Source organism: Eulemur rufifrons, chromosome 17, assembly GCF_041146395.1.
Source record: "Eulemur rufifrons isolate Redbay chromosome 17, OSU_ERuf_1, whole genome shotgun sequence".
Lineage (NCBI taxonomy): Eukaryota > Metazoa > Chordata > Mammalia > Primates > Lemuridae > Eulemur > Eulemur rufifrons.
Genome location: NC_090999.1, coordinates 36,023,009 through 36,040,888, shown reverse-complemented (window position 1 = coordinate 36,040,888; position 17,880 = coordinate 36,023,009). Strand labels below are relative to the sequence as shown.

Genomic DNA, 17,880 nt, shown 5'->3' with positions numbered 1-17,880 from the left:
CAGATCTTGGTTTCTAAATACCATTCTCCATCAAAGGAATTAGGGCTCTTTGGGAAGATGGCTGACCCCCAGAGCCACAGCAGACAGGGCACAAGATGGAGCTGAAAGTATGGAAGTGTTCAAGAATGGTGCCTTGCCAAGGACAAAGAAGCTAGCTCTCAGAAGTTCCCACTGGCCAATGTGAGCCAGTAGCAAAATGCTCATTAATACAATATATTAATAGAAGAAATGAAGGAACTGGAAGATCACCATTTGGCAACCATCAGAGAAATAATTCAGGCAAGAAAGCTAAGAGCAGAGAGCTAATATTGGGTGAGAAACAGCATATTTATGTAGTCTCAAAGTATTACCCCCCCGAATACTTAATATAAATGTGGATATTAATTATAAAGGGAAAGAGTAACTTTAAAGTGTCAATCACAGTTAAATGATGGGATAAATCAACCTCTACGCTTCCTGGTATGTATTCATGCACTGAGAGAACACAGCCCTCTGTGATTTTCCCGCCAGAAATGCATATTCTGAATCTAATCATGAAGAAGCATCAAACAAACTCAAATTTAGGGGCTTCTATAAAACAATAATCTAAAATCTTCAAAAGAAATTAAGGCCATGAAGGTCAAGGAAGAACCAAGGAATGCTTCTGGATTTGAATGAGACTGAAGAAACATGACAACTAAGAGCAACATGTGATCTTGGTTTGGATCCTCTTGCTTTAAAGGACAAAACTGGGAAGCCGACAATACTTGACTGGAGTCTTTGGGTGAAGGGTATATAGGAGTTCTTTGCCCTATTCTTGCTAACTTTTATGCAAGTATCAAATTATTTCAAATAAATAAAAGTAACAACTTTTGTTCAAAAACTTTTATTTACTATAAAGACAAAAACACCAAAATAGGTACAAATACTATAAAATCGGTTCAATGGGGTAAAAATTTTAATTAAAATATCTCGATATATTTAAAATAACAAAGGATACATTTAAGCCAAATTTTCTTAACCCAGAGATTTTCTTTTTTTGTAACATTTGCTTACACAGTAAGGTGCTAATAGAAGTTAGCCCTTAAGCCCTGGAAGTCTTAGGAATCATAGTCACACAGCAAATATAATTTCATTGTGAAAGTGAACTTTGGTAGAAGAAAAATCTATAGGACACCTGAGGTAGTAGAAACTGGAATAAACAGCAGTAGACGTTATTTACAACTTGAGTACCAAATAACATTAAGAACACAAAAATAATTACATAATACAATTTTCAGTCCAGCTTTGATCCAAAGAAAATAAGAATATTACATCACATTTGCATTGAAAACAAAACAAAACAAAAAACAAAACACCACAATTACCAGCAAGCTGAGGGAAATGCAAACAAACTCAAACACAATGGATTTTGACATCTATAGATAGTTTGAGTTTGAAATGTGGTGGTGGGCATGGTGATCTACAAAGTAATACTGATTAGCTGAGGTTCCTCAGTTTATACAGTTTACATTTCTGTCAGACACAGTATTAATCTGACCAATGATCTTCCAGTACATAAAATGGCAAGAGTGCATCCTTTAAAGCTTGCACATGAGAGACTTGGAAACAATCTTATTAGAATTGTGAAAATTCTAAGTAGTCAAAAAAAAAAAAGAACAGAAAAAAAAAATAAACAGAAAGTCAAGTACAACACATTTAGAGCTACCAAACTTCACATTTCTGTACTATTTTTAACTCTTCAAATATTGCCAATCTTCCAAAACAAAGGAATGTAAAATTTCACTAAGAAACATACACATAAAAAACAAACTGCCTTTTAAAAATTATAAGCAATATATCCCTGTAAACTTATCTTGTAACTTATTTTACTTCCAATTTGTGTTGTACATTTTAAATGTACTCTATATAGCTTATTTAGTTTATCCTGAGTCTTTGAGAATAACCAATTCTATTTCACACTGGCTTCTGAAGAGTTAAAACTATTATAAAATCTCAAAGTTGCGTTTAATAATCAGTACTTGATTTAAAAGACTCACAAAAAAGGATAAAAGAGCTGCCATTTTCCTTCAGGATTCCATGCATCTGAATTCAACCCTAGACTAAAACCATTAGATAATTGTGCAAAATCCAAGGAATTAGTGAATAAATGAAATTCAATCACTTTTCTTTCTGAACACATTTTCCAAGTTTGAAGCAAATTTATTGTTTAAAAACAACATTATTAATTGGTAGTTGAGTAATTAAGCTAAACTAAGTTAATTTTCTTTTAATTATCTATCAGCCAGGCCTACTGTGAAGAGATGGTGCATGGGAGAAGGAAAATAGCAGTTCCATGTTATCATCAGTGGTGACAGTGAATGACGGTTGTTACATACAGAGTAAGACCTAACTGATGTGAAGTTTCCTACAGCTGACAAAAGAAACCAAAACATTAAAAAAATTCAAATAAATTTCAAGGTAATCTTGATCTTGGTTGTGAGCTGCATCACAGAGAACAGTTGATTTTCAGTTAATTTATATTTAACCTGCACAATAAGAGCAGTGACTGACTCAAATGTAGGTAGTATTTTATTATATTCCAATTTAAAAAACAAAGTTAAATCTGTATTTAAAAAAACTCTTGCAATAGCAAGATATTTAATAAACTCTAGTTCACACCTAGTTCTATTTTTTTTTTTCTGGTTTGAAAAGATCACCTCTCCCTGAATATTAAACAAAAATGAAGGTGAAAAGAAAATACAGAACCATAACTTCCAAAAACGAAATGAATGGGCCAACAGTAAAATGCACAATGAATCACAATTGCCCAGGCATTTAAAAAAAAATAAAGGTCAACTGTGGGTCATAAAGAAGTTATCAACTTTTAAAAATATATGTATTTACTCCTACTCATAGCATACTCTGACCTAAAAGAGGCAGATACTGATTTTATAGCCAGTGACAAAAAAACTGAACGGAATTGCAGAACCCCCTGCTTGTGATCACTATATGAAATGGAAGAATAATTGCAATATTAAAATAGATCCTGAGCCCCTCAGCTGCTAATATTGCTGAAAAAGTGCTCCAAAAAAATAAAATTATGTTTTTGCTATTTACTCATGCAAACTTCATTATTTTGCTGTTCACCTAGGGCCAGTTCTTGGAAAGGCACAGTTTACAGTTCCTGCACAAATTGTGGACTTTTGCATACTGAGCTTAGGTACAGATCATGATTTGTCAATCACATACTTAGGTAAGGGTTCCCCACTGGCCTCGTTCATAGCTGTTCAGTGGCATGAAGGCCAGTAGATTATTGGTGTGGTTCCCCACAAAAGTTTTTTTTCTCTTGTTGAGCATCCTGTCTCTACTGCAGTTTATTTGTATACTTGGCTACCATGTAGTACGGAAGACTGGATGCTTCAGTAGCTCTCTTGAAGGAGGTCTGTCCTGAGGTTGAAGTTCTAAACAACGAAGAGCCACATCTCGTAAACCCGGAGACAGATGTGAAGGGATTGATGGAGCAGTAGTTGCACTAGCAATCTGTAGGACAAAGAGCCAGAGCATTGGTACTTTCCACAATTGGAACGTCTGATATAGAAATACATGCGCATCTACTTAATAACCTCTATAGCGCATCCTGAACACAGAGGAATTGGAGCACAAGTGGCAGGACTTTCTGCTATCAAGAAGTCTATGGAAAACTCGCCCACTGGATGGATAGGAGGTTTCCTCTAAGAATCCTCCAAATTTTAGGATTTTACAATTTGATCAAATCAATCCTATTTGGATGGATCTACAGTTTTCCTTATTGTCTAAATGAACAAGGCTAAGATTAGGTAAGGAAAGCATTCACTCAAATGAATTTTGCTTTCCTCCTATTCAGTCTCTGAGATGGTTTGTCCTTATTTGCATGTTTTGTATGTTTTCAGCACAGAGAGCTATTTAGAGTGAGAAAGACTAAACCTAGCCAATTTAGTACATAGAAAACACAACTGCATTACTTTTTTTCTTCAGTGTTGGACAAAGTCTAATTCTTAGCATCAAATACACTATGAGAACTTTTTTTTTTTTTTTTTTTGAGACAGAGTCTTACTCTGTCACCTATGCTAGAGTGCAGTGGTGTCATAATAGCTTACTGCAACCTCAAACTCCTGGGCTCAAGTGATCCTCCTACCAAGTAGCTGGGCCTACAGGCATGCGCCACCATGTCTGGCTAATTTTTTCTATTTCTGGTAGGGATGTGGTCTCGCTCTTGCTCAGGCTGGTCTCAAACTCCTGATCTCAAGCAATCCTCCCACCTTGGTTTCCCAGAATGCTAGGATTACAGGGGTGAGCCACCACACCCAGCTTTAAGAACTTTTTGATAAACAGGTTTTAAGTTCAAATAATTTAAATCCACCTACTCACTCCTAATCACAAGAAAACCTTCCCCCAAATATGGACTGTGCCAATTTGAAAATCATTTTCATTTATTTCTAGGGTTTCACCAAAACTCTGGAAATAACATCAAACTTTCAAATTGATCCTGGTCATGGATATTTATTGAGCGACTTCCGTATAAGACTCTGTGGAAGGAATAAAAATGAATCAGACATGAACGGCCTTCAATGAGACTTAGTTTGAAAAAAGGAGGTAAGACAGGAACATAAATAACTATGAGACCAACAAAGAAAGTATCAGACACAGGGACATACTGAAGTGTTATGAAGTCTGGAGAAGGAACAGATGGGGACGTGAAGGAATGCCTGAGCAGGAGGAGCGCTGGACGTGAACCTTAATGAGAACCAGAACCACGTGGAGCAGGGACATGGGAAGGATGGAAGAACACAGGAAAAGGGCAATAACACAAACTAGGTATTGTTAGAGGTGACTGAGGAACTTACATAGTTCAGGGAGGACTGGGGGAACTTAGGGCAGGTGGGAGTGACTGTGTGGGCTAAGTGCTTGCCTAAGGCCCAGAGATAATTTTATCTTCATAATAATCCCATAATGTAGGTGCTATTATTGTACCCATGTTACAAATAAGAAAATGGAGGGTAGATACAAAAAGTAATTTTCTTACGATAACATGGCCAGTAAGGGGTAGAGCCAGGGTTTGAAACCAGGTCTATATGACTCCAAAGCCCATGCTTTTAACTATCACATGTCTACAAAAGCTAAGAATCTCAACCATTACACTATTCTATGGTAGAAATGGAGAGAATAGGTCTGAGAGTTGTAAGAAAGTAGAACTGGATTTGGCCATTGTCTTGGGTATGAATTATTTTAATATAGAAAATAGCAAATTAGATTTAAAAAACTTTTTGAATTATATAAAATGCATGAAGAACTTCACAGTTTTAAAGTGATGGGTATATATGTGTACATAGTTCTCCTTGAGGCAATGCTTTGGTATTTGCTGATTCAGTGTTTGCAGCAACTTTATAGAACATAACTACCTCAAATAATGAAAACTGACTATACACGCCACCAACACTGACACCATATAAATTCCTGAAAATATATACACACAGAGATGCTTCTCAACTTATGCTGGGGTTACATCCTGCTAAACTCACTGTAAGTTAAAATACCATTAAGTTGACAATGCATTTAATACACCTAACCTACTGAACATCACAGCTTAGCCTACCTACCTCAAACGTGCTCAGAACACTTACATTAGCCTATAGTTGGGCAAAATCATTGGACGACAGAGTACACTGTAGAGTACTGGCTGTTTACCCCTCGTGACTGTGTGGCTGACTGGGAGCTGTGTCTTTCTGCCGCTGCCCAGCATCGCAAGAATATATCTTAACCACGTATCACCAGCCCGGGAAAAGATCAAAATTCAAAATCTGAAGTACTATAATTTTACTGAATTTCTAACACTTTTGCACTATCTTAAAGTAAAGAAAATTGTTAAGTCAAAATCTGCCTTAAATGCACAGAAGGAGGCCGGGCGTGGTGGCTCACGCCTGTAATCCTAGCACTCTGGGAGGCTGAGGCAGGTGGATCGCTCAAGGTCAGGAGTTCGAGACCAGCCTGAGCAAAAGCGAGACCCCATCTCTACTAAAAATAGAAAGAAATTATCTGGCCAACTAAAATATATATAGAAAAAATTAGCCGGGCATGGTGGGGCATGCCTGTAGTCCCAGCTACTCAGGAGGCTGAGGCGGTAGGATCGCTTAAGCCCAGGAGTTTGAAGTTGCTGTGAGCTAGGCTGACGGCACTCTCTAGCCTGGGCAACAAAGCGAGACTCTGTCTCAAAAAAAAAAAAAAAAAAAAAAATGCACAGAAGGAGATCATCTGTATGTTTATTTTAAGGAAGATACACCTTCATGTTAGATTGACAGTTAGGGAGAACCCATGAGAATTTGCCTCCTGCCTATTTTAGCATAAAGAAGTAATTTTTATCTCACAATACCTTAAATATCAAAGCAAGATGATTGGAGTGTTTCTCTGCATTCCAAGGTGGTTTTGCACAAGCCATTTCTATAATGGCACAGCCAACACTCCACACATCACAGCTCCTACCATATTGTTGACCTCTTAGTACCTAAAATAAATCAGAGTTAAGTTGGAAATATGACTCATTTAAAAAAGAGAAAGGCATTTTGTAGTTATAGGTTCTAGTTTTTTACTTCAGGGCAAAATAATGGTACAAACAGCAATTACACAGATTCACTGATATATCACTTATTTCATTAACAAGCTTAATTTTTTGTGTAGCACAAAAGTATTTTGGAGAATTGTGAGATTCTGAGGAAGAGACATATCACAGAATTTTGCTCTTACTAAATTATTGGGCAAAAGGACAACAAATAATCACTACATATGAACATGAAGAGTTATGAGCACAATGGAAGAAGCTGAGTCAGAAGAGCAATCAATGTTTAAACTTCTTCCACTACTGATAAGTCCTGACTGTATGTGCTCATCTCCCTTTGGAATAAAGAAGTAATGATTTTTTTAAAAATTTCTATTATGTGCACTTGGGTTTACTACAAAACAATTACTATAAATTACTCAACAATTCTTTGTTAGAAATAGCCTTTAAGCAAATCTATTAAAATCTGTCTTTTTGAATTTTGTGAAGACAAAGATGGAAAGGTTGGCACTAGGGTCTAAAAGGAAAGAGATTATTAAAGCTTTATGTTTAGGGCTTGTGGACATCTAACTGGTAAGCACATACTGGATAGCACTGCAAAATCATTCGCTATAATGCTGTCACGCAGAAAGATTTTTATCACACTCAAAGCTGCTTCTCACCTCAGGTGCCATAAATGCAATTGTCCCCAACAACTGCCCCTGAAACTCTCCTGCACCAGTTCCTTTTGACGCCAACCTGGCGGCAGCTCCAAAATCTGCAATTCTTAGTCTCTGACCTGTGCTGTCAATTAGCAAATTGGCACCTGTCAAACACAGCAAATGACCTTATATGTTAAAAATAAAAGGACAGATTAAAAACCCAGTAAAATATTACTAATGAAATAGGACAATGACAAGAGAAAGAAGGGGGCTACATGTCAGAGGTTTAGAAAAAGCTACTCTCTCTTCTCCTTTAACTTTATTCCTGCTAAATACACACAGGTCTCTCTAGTATATATAAAATCTAAAGCCTCAGAGGGAAAGTCTGAAAAACAAAGTAGTAAGGCATAAGAAGTCAAGACAGAGATTTAGTGAAACCTTAAAAAGTACTGAAAATCTTTAATATGATTTCCAACAAAATCTTTCTCCAAAATTCAAATTTTAGTGTAATTTACATTTTAAGACAAAGTTTTGTTGAAACATACTGATCTGGATCAATTCAAACTATATGCTGTAATTTCATAAATACAGCTTAATAAAAAGCTAATGTCATAAAATTACTTCAATACATTATGTCAAGTGCTATCTATAGAGATTCATGACAGAAAATCATAGTTGCTCTTAATAAACTGAACTGCAAAAGATTTGAAAGAATTTTTCTTAAAAGAAGTTTATGATATCCTAATTACCCTAAATAAAACTAGGAACAGAGCTTTCTAGGAGTCAATATATCATGAGGCCAAGACAGGGAACCAGGAGACCTGGATTCTCTACTTTCTGCCATCAACTAGCAGTAAAACTGTGGAATAGTCACAGCCTCTCTTGTATTGAATATACTTTTCTATAAAATGAGGAAGGCAGATTAAATGACCCATGAGGCTCCTTTCAGTTCTAATATTCTAGTCATCTCAGTTATTCAGGAGAAATAATCCCATACTTAGAAACTTAGGTTAGAAACTATCAACAAAGGTCCAAATTTTAAAATCACATTATTTTCTTAGAAAATAATTAAAAGACTCCCTACCTTTGACATCTCTGTGAATGATCTGGTTTTCATGGAGATATGAAAGGCCACGAAGTAATTGTTCAGTATAGTTAATAACTACTGATTCTTTGAAGGCTCCATATTTACTCAGCAAATGAGCCACAGATCCCCCTATCAGAAAAATACAAAACAGAAACAATTATCATAAACTTAAGAATTAAAATTGTTTATTACACTTTGGTTCCTAAAGCTTGCACTGCATGAATTCACATTCATATCTGAAATATTAAATTTATACCCTGTATCAGAAGTAAAACTGATTTAAAAACAGATTCCTGTATCATCTTAAAACTCTATTAATTAGAAGACATTTTTACGGATCCTTCACGGAACTGGTTTACTGGAGGACCAAGATTTCAGAAAGCTTTAAAAGTTTGGATGCAACTATTTCTGAATTGTACAATTCACTTCTGTCTTCTTAACCAAAATATACATAATGCCTTTATTAGTGACTTAAGTATGAACAATGCTAACATGTTTAGCAGATGGCAAAGAGAACAGGTGGAGCTGCCACAAGATCTGGAGCTGGCTTCATTTCCTACCACTTCCTACCTCTGACCTGGGACAAGTCACAAATGCAATAAGCCTCATTTGAAAGTGTTTATTGGTTTCCCTGATAATCACCTAAATACAAATCTGGGAATGACACCAATTGGACATCAGACTGAGGTGGGGGGTGGGGGAGGAGATGGGGATATGCCTACACAATGAGTGCATTGCGCACCGTTTGGGGAGTGGTAACACTTGAAGGTGCTGACTCGGGAAAGGGGGGGTGGGGAAAAAAATATGAAACTGTTGTTTTTAACTTGCATTGTTCACTTAATAATTTATCATGAATATTTCCCATATTATTTCATATCATTGTACAAGAAATAATGTATACATTATGAGGACATACTGTATCTAACAAGATATACTGTTAGACTCTTTGATTCTGTAAAATTAAATTGTTATTAATGATAAAAAAAGAAATAATAAAAAAAAATAAAAAAATAAAAAAAAAAAAACCCTAAAAAAAAAAAAAAGAAAGTGTTTATAAAAGTCAGCCTATCTACTCTGTACATCCTTATGAAGACCAACAACAGATAATGTACTTAAGAACTGACTGGTAAATAGAAATGCACTCTTAAAACACACACAAATCTAGGAAGTTAAAGCAAACAATCTTCACCATATCTCAAGTCATTTATTTTATTGTATATATTGTACAGTACAAAATAAAACTCAGTCTGTATCTGTTTGAGCAGATGACAAGATTCAACTTTATACTTCAGTGCTGGTTTACTTGTAATAGGTTTAAGTTATATGTTGATTTTATTTTTTTATTGTTATGTTAAAACACTTCCTAATCTGTCTAATTAATGACCACCTGGAAAAATATGGATCTTATACATACCAGGCATAAAAAGAAAAATCACTTATAAAACAAAGCTACCCAATCATTTAAAAACACACTGCAGGCAGGTCCTTCGGTTCTGACCCAGTGGAGGAATTACTCTTAATTCTAAGAAAAAACTGGAAGCGCAATGGAAGATGACAGTGGGTGGATGAAACTGCTGGTCAATCAGAAATGTGAACATAAGCTGTGGAAAGCAAGGTTAAATGGGTATGAAGAGGCCCAGAAGATCTAGAAAATAAAGGATGAAAAGAACCCAGAATGGTCCAATTTTTGGGGACTGATCAGAAAATTTGTCACTGATTCCAATGTAGTGGTTCAATTGAAAGGATTAGAAGCTGTACTTGTTTATGTTAAAAATGCCAACAGAGCAGGAAAAACCACAGGCGAAGTTGTGTCAGGTGTTGTAAGTAAAGTGTTCAACCAACCTAAAGCCAAAGCCAAGGAGCTAAGCATAGAGATTTGTCTCATGTACCTAGAGATTGAGAAAGGAGAGGCTGTGTAAGAAGAGCTCCTGAAAGGCCTGGACAATAAGAACCCCAAGATCGTAGTAGCCTGTACAGAGATACTGAGGAAAGCCTTAAGTGAATTTGGTTCCAAAATCATCTTGCTTATTAAGCCAATTCTCAAAGTGATGCCAAAGCTCTTTGAGTCTCAAGAGAAAGCTATTTGAGATGAAGCCAAACTAATTGCTGTGGAGATGTACAGATGGATTTGGGATGCTCTGAGACTCCCATTACAAAATATAAACTCTGTCCAGCTGAAAGAACTAGAAGAATGGGTCAGACTGCCAACAGGTGCTCCTAAACCTAGCCGGTTTCTTTGTTCCCAAGAAGAGCTAGAAGCTAAATTGGAACAGCAACAGTCCGCTGGTGGAGATGCTGAGGGAGGTGGTGATGATAGTGATGAGGTGCCATAGACAGATGCCTATGAGCTTTTGGAAGCAGTAGACATTCTTTCCAAATTTCCCAAAGACTTTTATGACAAAATTGAGGAAAAAAAATGGCAAGAGAGAAAAGAGGCCCTGGAGGCTGTAGAAGTACCAGCGAAAAATCCCAAACTGGAAGCTGATCATGCAGATTTAGTAAAAGCATTAAAAAAGAGACATATCAAAAACAGGGAAATTTTGAAATAGAAGAAAGAGAATGAGATTGAAAAATAGGATACAGACTGATCCCTTTTCCCTTCATAGTCTCTTCTCTGTATTGTCTAAATCAAATAATCTCATTAATTACCTATTTTTTCCTCTAATGTAAATAGTAAAGAAGTATTCATTTTGAAATCCAAAAAATAAAAAAATGAAAACACACTGGAAAAATTTAAAAGGTAGAGGTAGTGAAAATTTTACTTATATTAAATGAAAGACAAAACAAAGTATTTGTAGTTCATACTAGTATATTAGGGACAATTTGTTTTTAGAAACCCAAACTATTTAATAAAAATAAATGTTCATTAAACTGTTTTTCCTAAATTTAAAAGCAAGAAGTTAAATCCATGTACTATTATTTGTAATTTAAAACATGAACACACCTGCCATCCATTCAATGAAGAGATTATAATTGCTCTTCTCACACGTGGCCCCCAACATCCTAATGATGTTCGGATGATTCAGATGGCTCATCATTCTTATCTCTTCTCTCAATGCTTCCACGACTTCTTCTTGCTCAGAAGATGTGTTTCTGACATATGTCACCTATTTCAAATAAACATGTTCACAAAGTTTTGTAAGCTTTCACTAACAATCTGATCTAAAATGGACAAATTTCCCACTGCTCCACTTGACCAGCCTTAAAAAAAAATAAAATAAAATAAAATGGACAAATCCAAATTAGCTTTTACGTTAGTAGCAGACAGCATTTATGCTCATGGATGCAGTGTACTTAAAAAAAAAAAACCCAAGTCAGACTCTTTTAAACAAGAATCTAGCATCAGTAGCAGTGAAATATCAGAAAAATGACAAAAAGTTGGGATACAGCCAATATTACAACTGTCTGATGACAGAGTACAAATGAGAAAAGCCCAATCATGGGAGAAGAATCAACATGATTAAAAATGAAATAATTTTTCCTAATGAACATCCTGATAAACATGTTCATTATAAAAAGTAAACCACAGGAACCCCGAGATGGCACTGCGCCAGTACACTGTGGAAAGTATGAAACTATAGCTTTACTAACTGTAAGAACCCAAACAAACAAAAAACCAAAAACATTTTTACAAGACTCATCTTGATACTGTATTTTACAATAATTATGCTTCAACTTTTAATAACAATAATAATAGAATTCATGATGTTAACTGGTGCTTTGGCAATGTCTACTTTGAAATTTAGGTTTCTTAAAGCTTAAAAAACTACACACATATGGACATATCCTTTATTCTTTTTACTTTCCCATGCTTCATTTTACAATTTGAATCATTTCATTTATATGCTCACTAGATATTTACCTGTTTAACAGCCATTAATGTTCCAGTTCCCACATCTTGAGCCTGATAACAAGAAGAAAATGCTCCAAGGCCTATCTGCTGACCTTTCAGCCATTCAGTGTCTTCTCTGTAAGGTTGTTTTGCTTTGGTATGTCCTGGGAGAGTCTCTGGTGTCTACATATTAAAAGAAAGCAATCTTTTTATTATTCAGTTAAAAGAGTAAGATTTTGTGAAATTAGCCTGGCAAAATATTACTTTAGTTCAGTCTGGCTTCCTAAACTACCTGTAGACCTCTGAGTGGATGCTGTTGGTGACCAACATCAAATGGAGAAGTAATCACCATTATAGAATCAACCAGAAACACCTTTGAAATAGGCAAGAAATATTGCTGTTTAAATGACACAAACATTATTGCCATATCATTAATGATTCTATGTGAAAAACCTGCTTGTAATGATTAACTCATGTTAAAAGCAGCATTTCTGAATTAGATTCATTCCAGCATGGTCCAAGGAAACTGTCTAACCTCCTAAAGAATCTGTACTTACATCCTGTTGAATGATGATGATATCTTCTCCATTCTCAACCTGCAGCTGAGGGACTACGGGGAGGGCATCCTGAGACGCTGACATTGCCATGGCAATTGCTAAAGCTTCTTCCTCTTCAGCTTCCATCTTTTCTTTACACTTCTGATTGTGATTCACATCATCTTTGTAAGTATCATCATTTTCAGCCTTTTCAGGAGAGAGCACAGCAACTTCTGACTTAAAAGTTACCGTTGTATCACTTGAAGGCATGGATGCTTCAAGAAGGTCCTCAATACTGGAGTTGAGCTCCGTATTGACATCTAATCTGCATTTCTCCTCTACTGGGGTGAACACTGTCTCGTCACTGGGTATAACAGCATTACTACTACTATTGCTACTGCCAAAGCTGTCATCACATTTGGTACTGTTCAGATCAAGTGTCATGCTGTTTTTTGAGGCATCTCCCTGTTTACTTGTACTGCCTGGGGTAGGTCGAGATGGCTTTGGCCTGTGTATATTACTGGAGGGCAGGGGTCTTGACTGAGTAAAGATTGGGGAAAGTTTACCCGAGTCTTTGTTTTCACAACAGTTTCTCTGGAATTGTAGAGAAAACTTGCGCTGCGTTTGAGGAGATGCAGAAGGTATTTTGCAGGGAACGAATCCCTGAGGTCTCTGTTTAGACACATCTGTTACAGTGCTGGCTGGCAAAGGTGGGGCCGCTGTACAGGAGGCTGACTTGGCTGGGAATATTAACTGGGAATGATGCGATAAGGGAGAGGAGTTCAAACACTGACTGTGGGGCCTGCCTTTTGTTTGAACCATTGGCTTTGGTTGCTCTGTTGTTGCTGCTAAACTAGGAAGTCCTACTGAAATGCTGGCCAGTCTGTCAGAAATGTCCTCTGAACTGGCACTCAATTTTGCAGCATATAATCCTTTTCCAGTTTTCTCTAAATGGACTGTGCGTTCAAGAGAACTGTTCTCTGTGGTTTCTGGACAGCTGTTAGGGACAGACACCTGCAAAAAGCTGTCCTGTCGACCACCCAAAGTGTCTTCTATGCCCAGCTGGATGGCCTCGGCGATTTCCACCTCATCCGCAATAGCCATCAAACGGCGACGCATCCTGGTGAAGTGAGTGGAACTGGAAACGCTCAGCATTTCTAACAGTTTCGAAAACACATGGGGTACTGTGGTAACCATTCTTGCAGAACTCAAATAGATCCTTCGGGAAAGTTTACCGACCATTGAGTGGGAATTATCTATGGACTGCAAAGCAAAGGTCAAGAGGGACAGCAGCTTCTTATACCTGAAACAAACAAAAAAAAACACCACAATTATGAGACAAAGTTCAGATTACTGAAAAACATAGTAAATTTAAAAAATGGTAGTAATTTATAGCTTGTACATTTCAAAAAGCATTTTAGTATAAAGGATCTATAACTTTTTAATTATACAGCCTAGACTTCAGGTTTTTATGTCAATCAGATATTAAGGTATTAGTAATATATCTATGCTCTGTAATTTTAGTCTTTCATAAATCTAAAATGTGTCATTCTTGGGGAGAATGTGGGGTGGGTAGGAAGATGCAAGCAATACATTTTCAGAAGAGAAGTTACCTGATTTCAACAGGCTCAGCTTGTGAAACATCAGTACTGACAATATGAGGATAAAATTCAGCAGGAAATTCCAACAATAGTCTATCTATAAGACAAAGGCGGCCCAGGAGCTCTTGCCAGTTGTTTGATTCAGTTTGGTTTCCAAGAATACAATTTAAGACATAATCAACACCACCAATACCAATGGAGCCTACAAAAAAGAAAGTAAAAATAAATGATTGAAAAATAGTGATATTAAAATCTAAAACAAAACATGATTAAATAGCCAAGAAAAATACTCTGAATTATATTAGTTTACAGAATTTCTCTCTTGGATTAAGTCATATTTCTAACCTTAGCAGAGTAAATCGATTTATAAAATTATTTCAAAATCCTGTAACTGCCCCATGAGAGTATGAGATCAGACAGAACGCTAAGGATAAAACATGCTATATTAATCTTAAAGTAAAAAGTTATTACCAGCTTTTAGTATTTCTCTTCCAACTGCCAACTCTCCTGCTTGGCCTTTGCACAACTCCAGCAGTGTCGATATGGACAGCTGACTTGTGCGGCTAAGAATGAAAGGAAAGCAACATCAACCCCAGTTCTTGGATAAAATACACATCAATATTAGAGTAGTAATGAAAAGTCTTGTGAAAAAGTGGAAAAAATAACATTTTTGCAAGTGCTTACTTTTCCACCAATAAAATCACATTAACAATGTCACTATAATAATATTATTAGGTCTAGTTTCTTAAATTTAACTTATCCTCTGTGTTAAGCATAGAATCTTTAGTACTGGCTCTTAGACAGCAAGTATTGATTTAAATATCAAACCAGATAAAAGGTTTACTATATTTTGTTAAAATAAAAAGAACGAAGACCCTGACATTTTGATTTCTAAACTTTCATTAAGAATCTCTTGAATTAAGGCCGGGCGTGGTGGCTCACACCTGTAATCCTAGCACTCTGGGAGGCAGAGGCGGGAGGATCGTTTGAGCTCAGGAGTTCCAGACCAGCCTGAGCAAGAGTGAGACTCCATCTCTACTAAAAAACTAGAAAGAAATTAGCTGAACAACTTAAAATATATAGAAAAAATTAGCCAGCCATGGTGGTGCATGCCTGTAGTCCCAGCTACTTGGGAGGCTGAAGCAGTAGGATCGCTTGAGCCAGGAGTTTGAGGTTGCTGTGAGCTAGACTGACACCACGGCTCTCTAGCCCGGGCAACAGAGTGAGACTCTGTCTCAAAAAAAAAAAAAAAAAAAGAATCTCTTGAATTAAAAACAAAACCAAAACCCTTATATTCTTTCATATAGCCAGAATGAGTTCCAAATATCAGAAAATTTTACACTATTTTTTCTGGTTTCAGTCACTCAAGCTACCAGGTAAACAACCTAATTTTAGAATTTCAGAAAGTAAACAACATGAAAGATGTCATGAAAACAATGAAGTTTTCAGAAAAATACCTAGTCTAATATTGAGAAACATGATTTTCCTATGCATTTTGCAAAGTATTTGTTACTTTGCCAACATTTTTCAGATACATAATGTTTTCTCTAAGCAACAAGTAAATCTCCAATACTTTCAATCCATAGGTTTATGTAGAGAAAACAATGGAAGCAAGAGATAGACCTCACCTCATGAAATAAGAAACTAGTCAAAGGTAGGTAGCTCATTTTTGAAGCCTGCAAACTAGTTCATCAGACTGGGGGAGGAAAATAAAGATCGGACTGAGAGCTCACAGTGGGTGTAAAGGTGGGGGCAGAACAGGGAGCATCAACGCTTCATGCTGACCAAGATCTGCTGGGATGGAGAGAGATGGGAAATGCCAAACAACTGTTTACTGTCACTGTGCTTGTTAATGAAAAGCAATCTTTCCCTCCTGCTTTATGGAAGGGGAAAATAAGAGCACCATTGGTCTAAAAAAGCATGGCTTGTATTCATTTTTACTGTCACCATACCTCACTTCTCTACCTCATATTTTTCTCCCTAGTTAGGGTTATTCTTGTTCATTTTCAATTTTCAAGGATACTGCAGGAATATATAAAGTTTTTTAAAAAATTGACACTGTCATTAGAGTAACATAACATTACACTGAAAATAATGAAATGGGTTTATTATTTTTTTATCCTGATAATAAAGCATAAGCAGGTGTAATAATCTCACTGGTTCCTATACTGTGTAACTCATTCTATAAAATGAGATTATACTTCATGGATATAAATGTCAGCTACTGTTCTTTTTAACTGGACTTCAGATTAAGAATGTAAAGAGAATCAATCACGACACAATAATGTGGAGGTCCGTGAAGTTTGTTAGCTTGGCTTTTACTTGCCATTCGTTCTTTTCCCTGGTCCTTAAGAGCTTTAAGACCTACATTTTAATTCCAAATATCACATTAAAAAACCATACTCAAAGACTCATTTAATACATACATATGAAATACTCACTAGGTGTGAGGCTTAGTGCTAAGCACTTTTAAGACAAGATGGTTCACCAATAAGGGCTTACCTATTGGCATCTGCACACTTGACTAGGATGGTGTCTACAACTGGCCGGAGAAGTCTCTGAAGTCTGATTCTTTCTGCCAAACTGTGGCAAGGAGTATATACCAGCATGGCTCTCAATGTTTTCTGACGAAAAATAACTGAAAGTCAGTTTAACTATATTTAAAAAGCATCAGAAACAATGGCCTAATTTGAGACAATTTGAGCAACAAAATAAGTAACAATAGAAATGGAGTATAACCCATAGAATTAAATTAAAATCTACGACTCTGTAATGATGCAAATAGTAATAACTGAATAAATCTATAAATGGAGTAGAAACAAATTCTCTGAACTCTTCCTGAATTTTTACAAGTCTGAATTCATTTCAAAATGAAAACTTAAAAAAATTATTTTTAAGAAGAAAATGAGAACAGGAGCCAACCTGAGAGACCCAATGGCCAAAGCTGCAATAAGCAGAGCAACTAAATAAACGATGGTGGCACTGGACATAACCCACAGAGCAACGCAGGGACCCGTGTGCCTGCACTGATGTGAATTAAACACTGGCCAGGTATACCAGTGAGGCAGAGACAGCTCAGCTAATTAATGTGGAAGGGATGAGGAAAACAGAAAATCACCATTTCAAACACCATTTTTTAATGGTGTAGTAGTAACTGCTGCAGGCAAGATCCACTTACAAATGCTAAAATCAGTGGACAAAATTTTGAGAAGAAAACAGGATATTTGTATAATCTCAAAGTGTCTCTACTACGATGCCTAGTAATAATAACTTTACAACAGAGAAACTCAGTAGACATTACCCTACCCAACAGCATCACCAACAGTAAGACACGTGGACATATGCACCCACTGATATGACGCACTGAGAAGGGGCACATCACCTCGGTGGCAGTCTCGTGAAAAACGTCGAACTCTAAACTAATCATGAGAAAACATCAGAAAAACCCAAACTGACGGACAGCCTACAAAATAACTGGCCAGCATACTTCAAAAGTGTCAAGGTCATGAAAGACAAGGAAAGACTTAGGAATTGTCACAGATGAGATTAAGGGGAGATGATGACTAAATGTAATGTGGGATCCTAGAATGGAAAGGACATTAGTGATAAAATCTGAACGAAGTCTGCAGTTTA

At 36.4% G+C, this 17,880-nt stretch overlaps 1 protein-coding gene and 1 pseudogene across 1 annotated transcript in view; one reads left to right on the top strand and one right to left on the bottom strand.

The window, feature by feature from the left end:
- Positions 1-850: 850 nt before the first annotated feature.
- Positions 851-17,880, bottom strand: part of MAP3K1 (mitogen-activated protein kinase kinase kinase 1) — a 77,434-nt gene continuing 60,404 nt past the window's right edge. The window contains exons 11-20 of the mRNA XM_069492874.1: positions 16,750-16,871; positions 14,719-14,810; positions 14,260-14,449; positions 12,668-13,949; positions 12,141-12,293; positions 11,223-11,385; positions 8,276-8,407; positions 7,213-7,355; positions 6,368-6,499; positions 851-3,501 (exon numbers count right to left, since the gene is read on the bottom strand). Coding sequence (XP_069348975.1) covers positions 3,352-3,501; positions 6,368-6,499; positions 7,213-7,355; positions 8,276-8,407; positions 11,223-11,385; positions 12,141-12,293; positions 12,668-13,949; positions 14,260-14,449; positions 14,719-14,810; positions 16,750-16,871 — 2,559 coding nt within the window. The 3' untranslated portion in view covers positions 851-3,351. The remainder of the gene's footprint in view (positions 3,502-6,367; positions 6,500-7,212; positions 7,356-8,275; positions 8,408-11,222; positions 11,386-12,140; positions 12,294-12,667; positions 13,950-14,259; positions 14,450-14,718; positions 14,811-16,749; positions 16,872-17,880) is intronic.
- On the top strand, positions 9,823-10,827 carry LOC138398365 (cytoskeleton-associated protein 5 pseudogene; annotated as a pseudogene).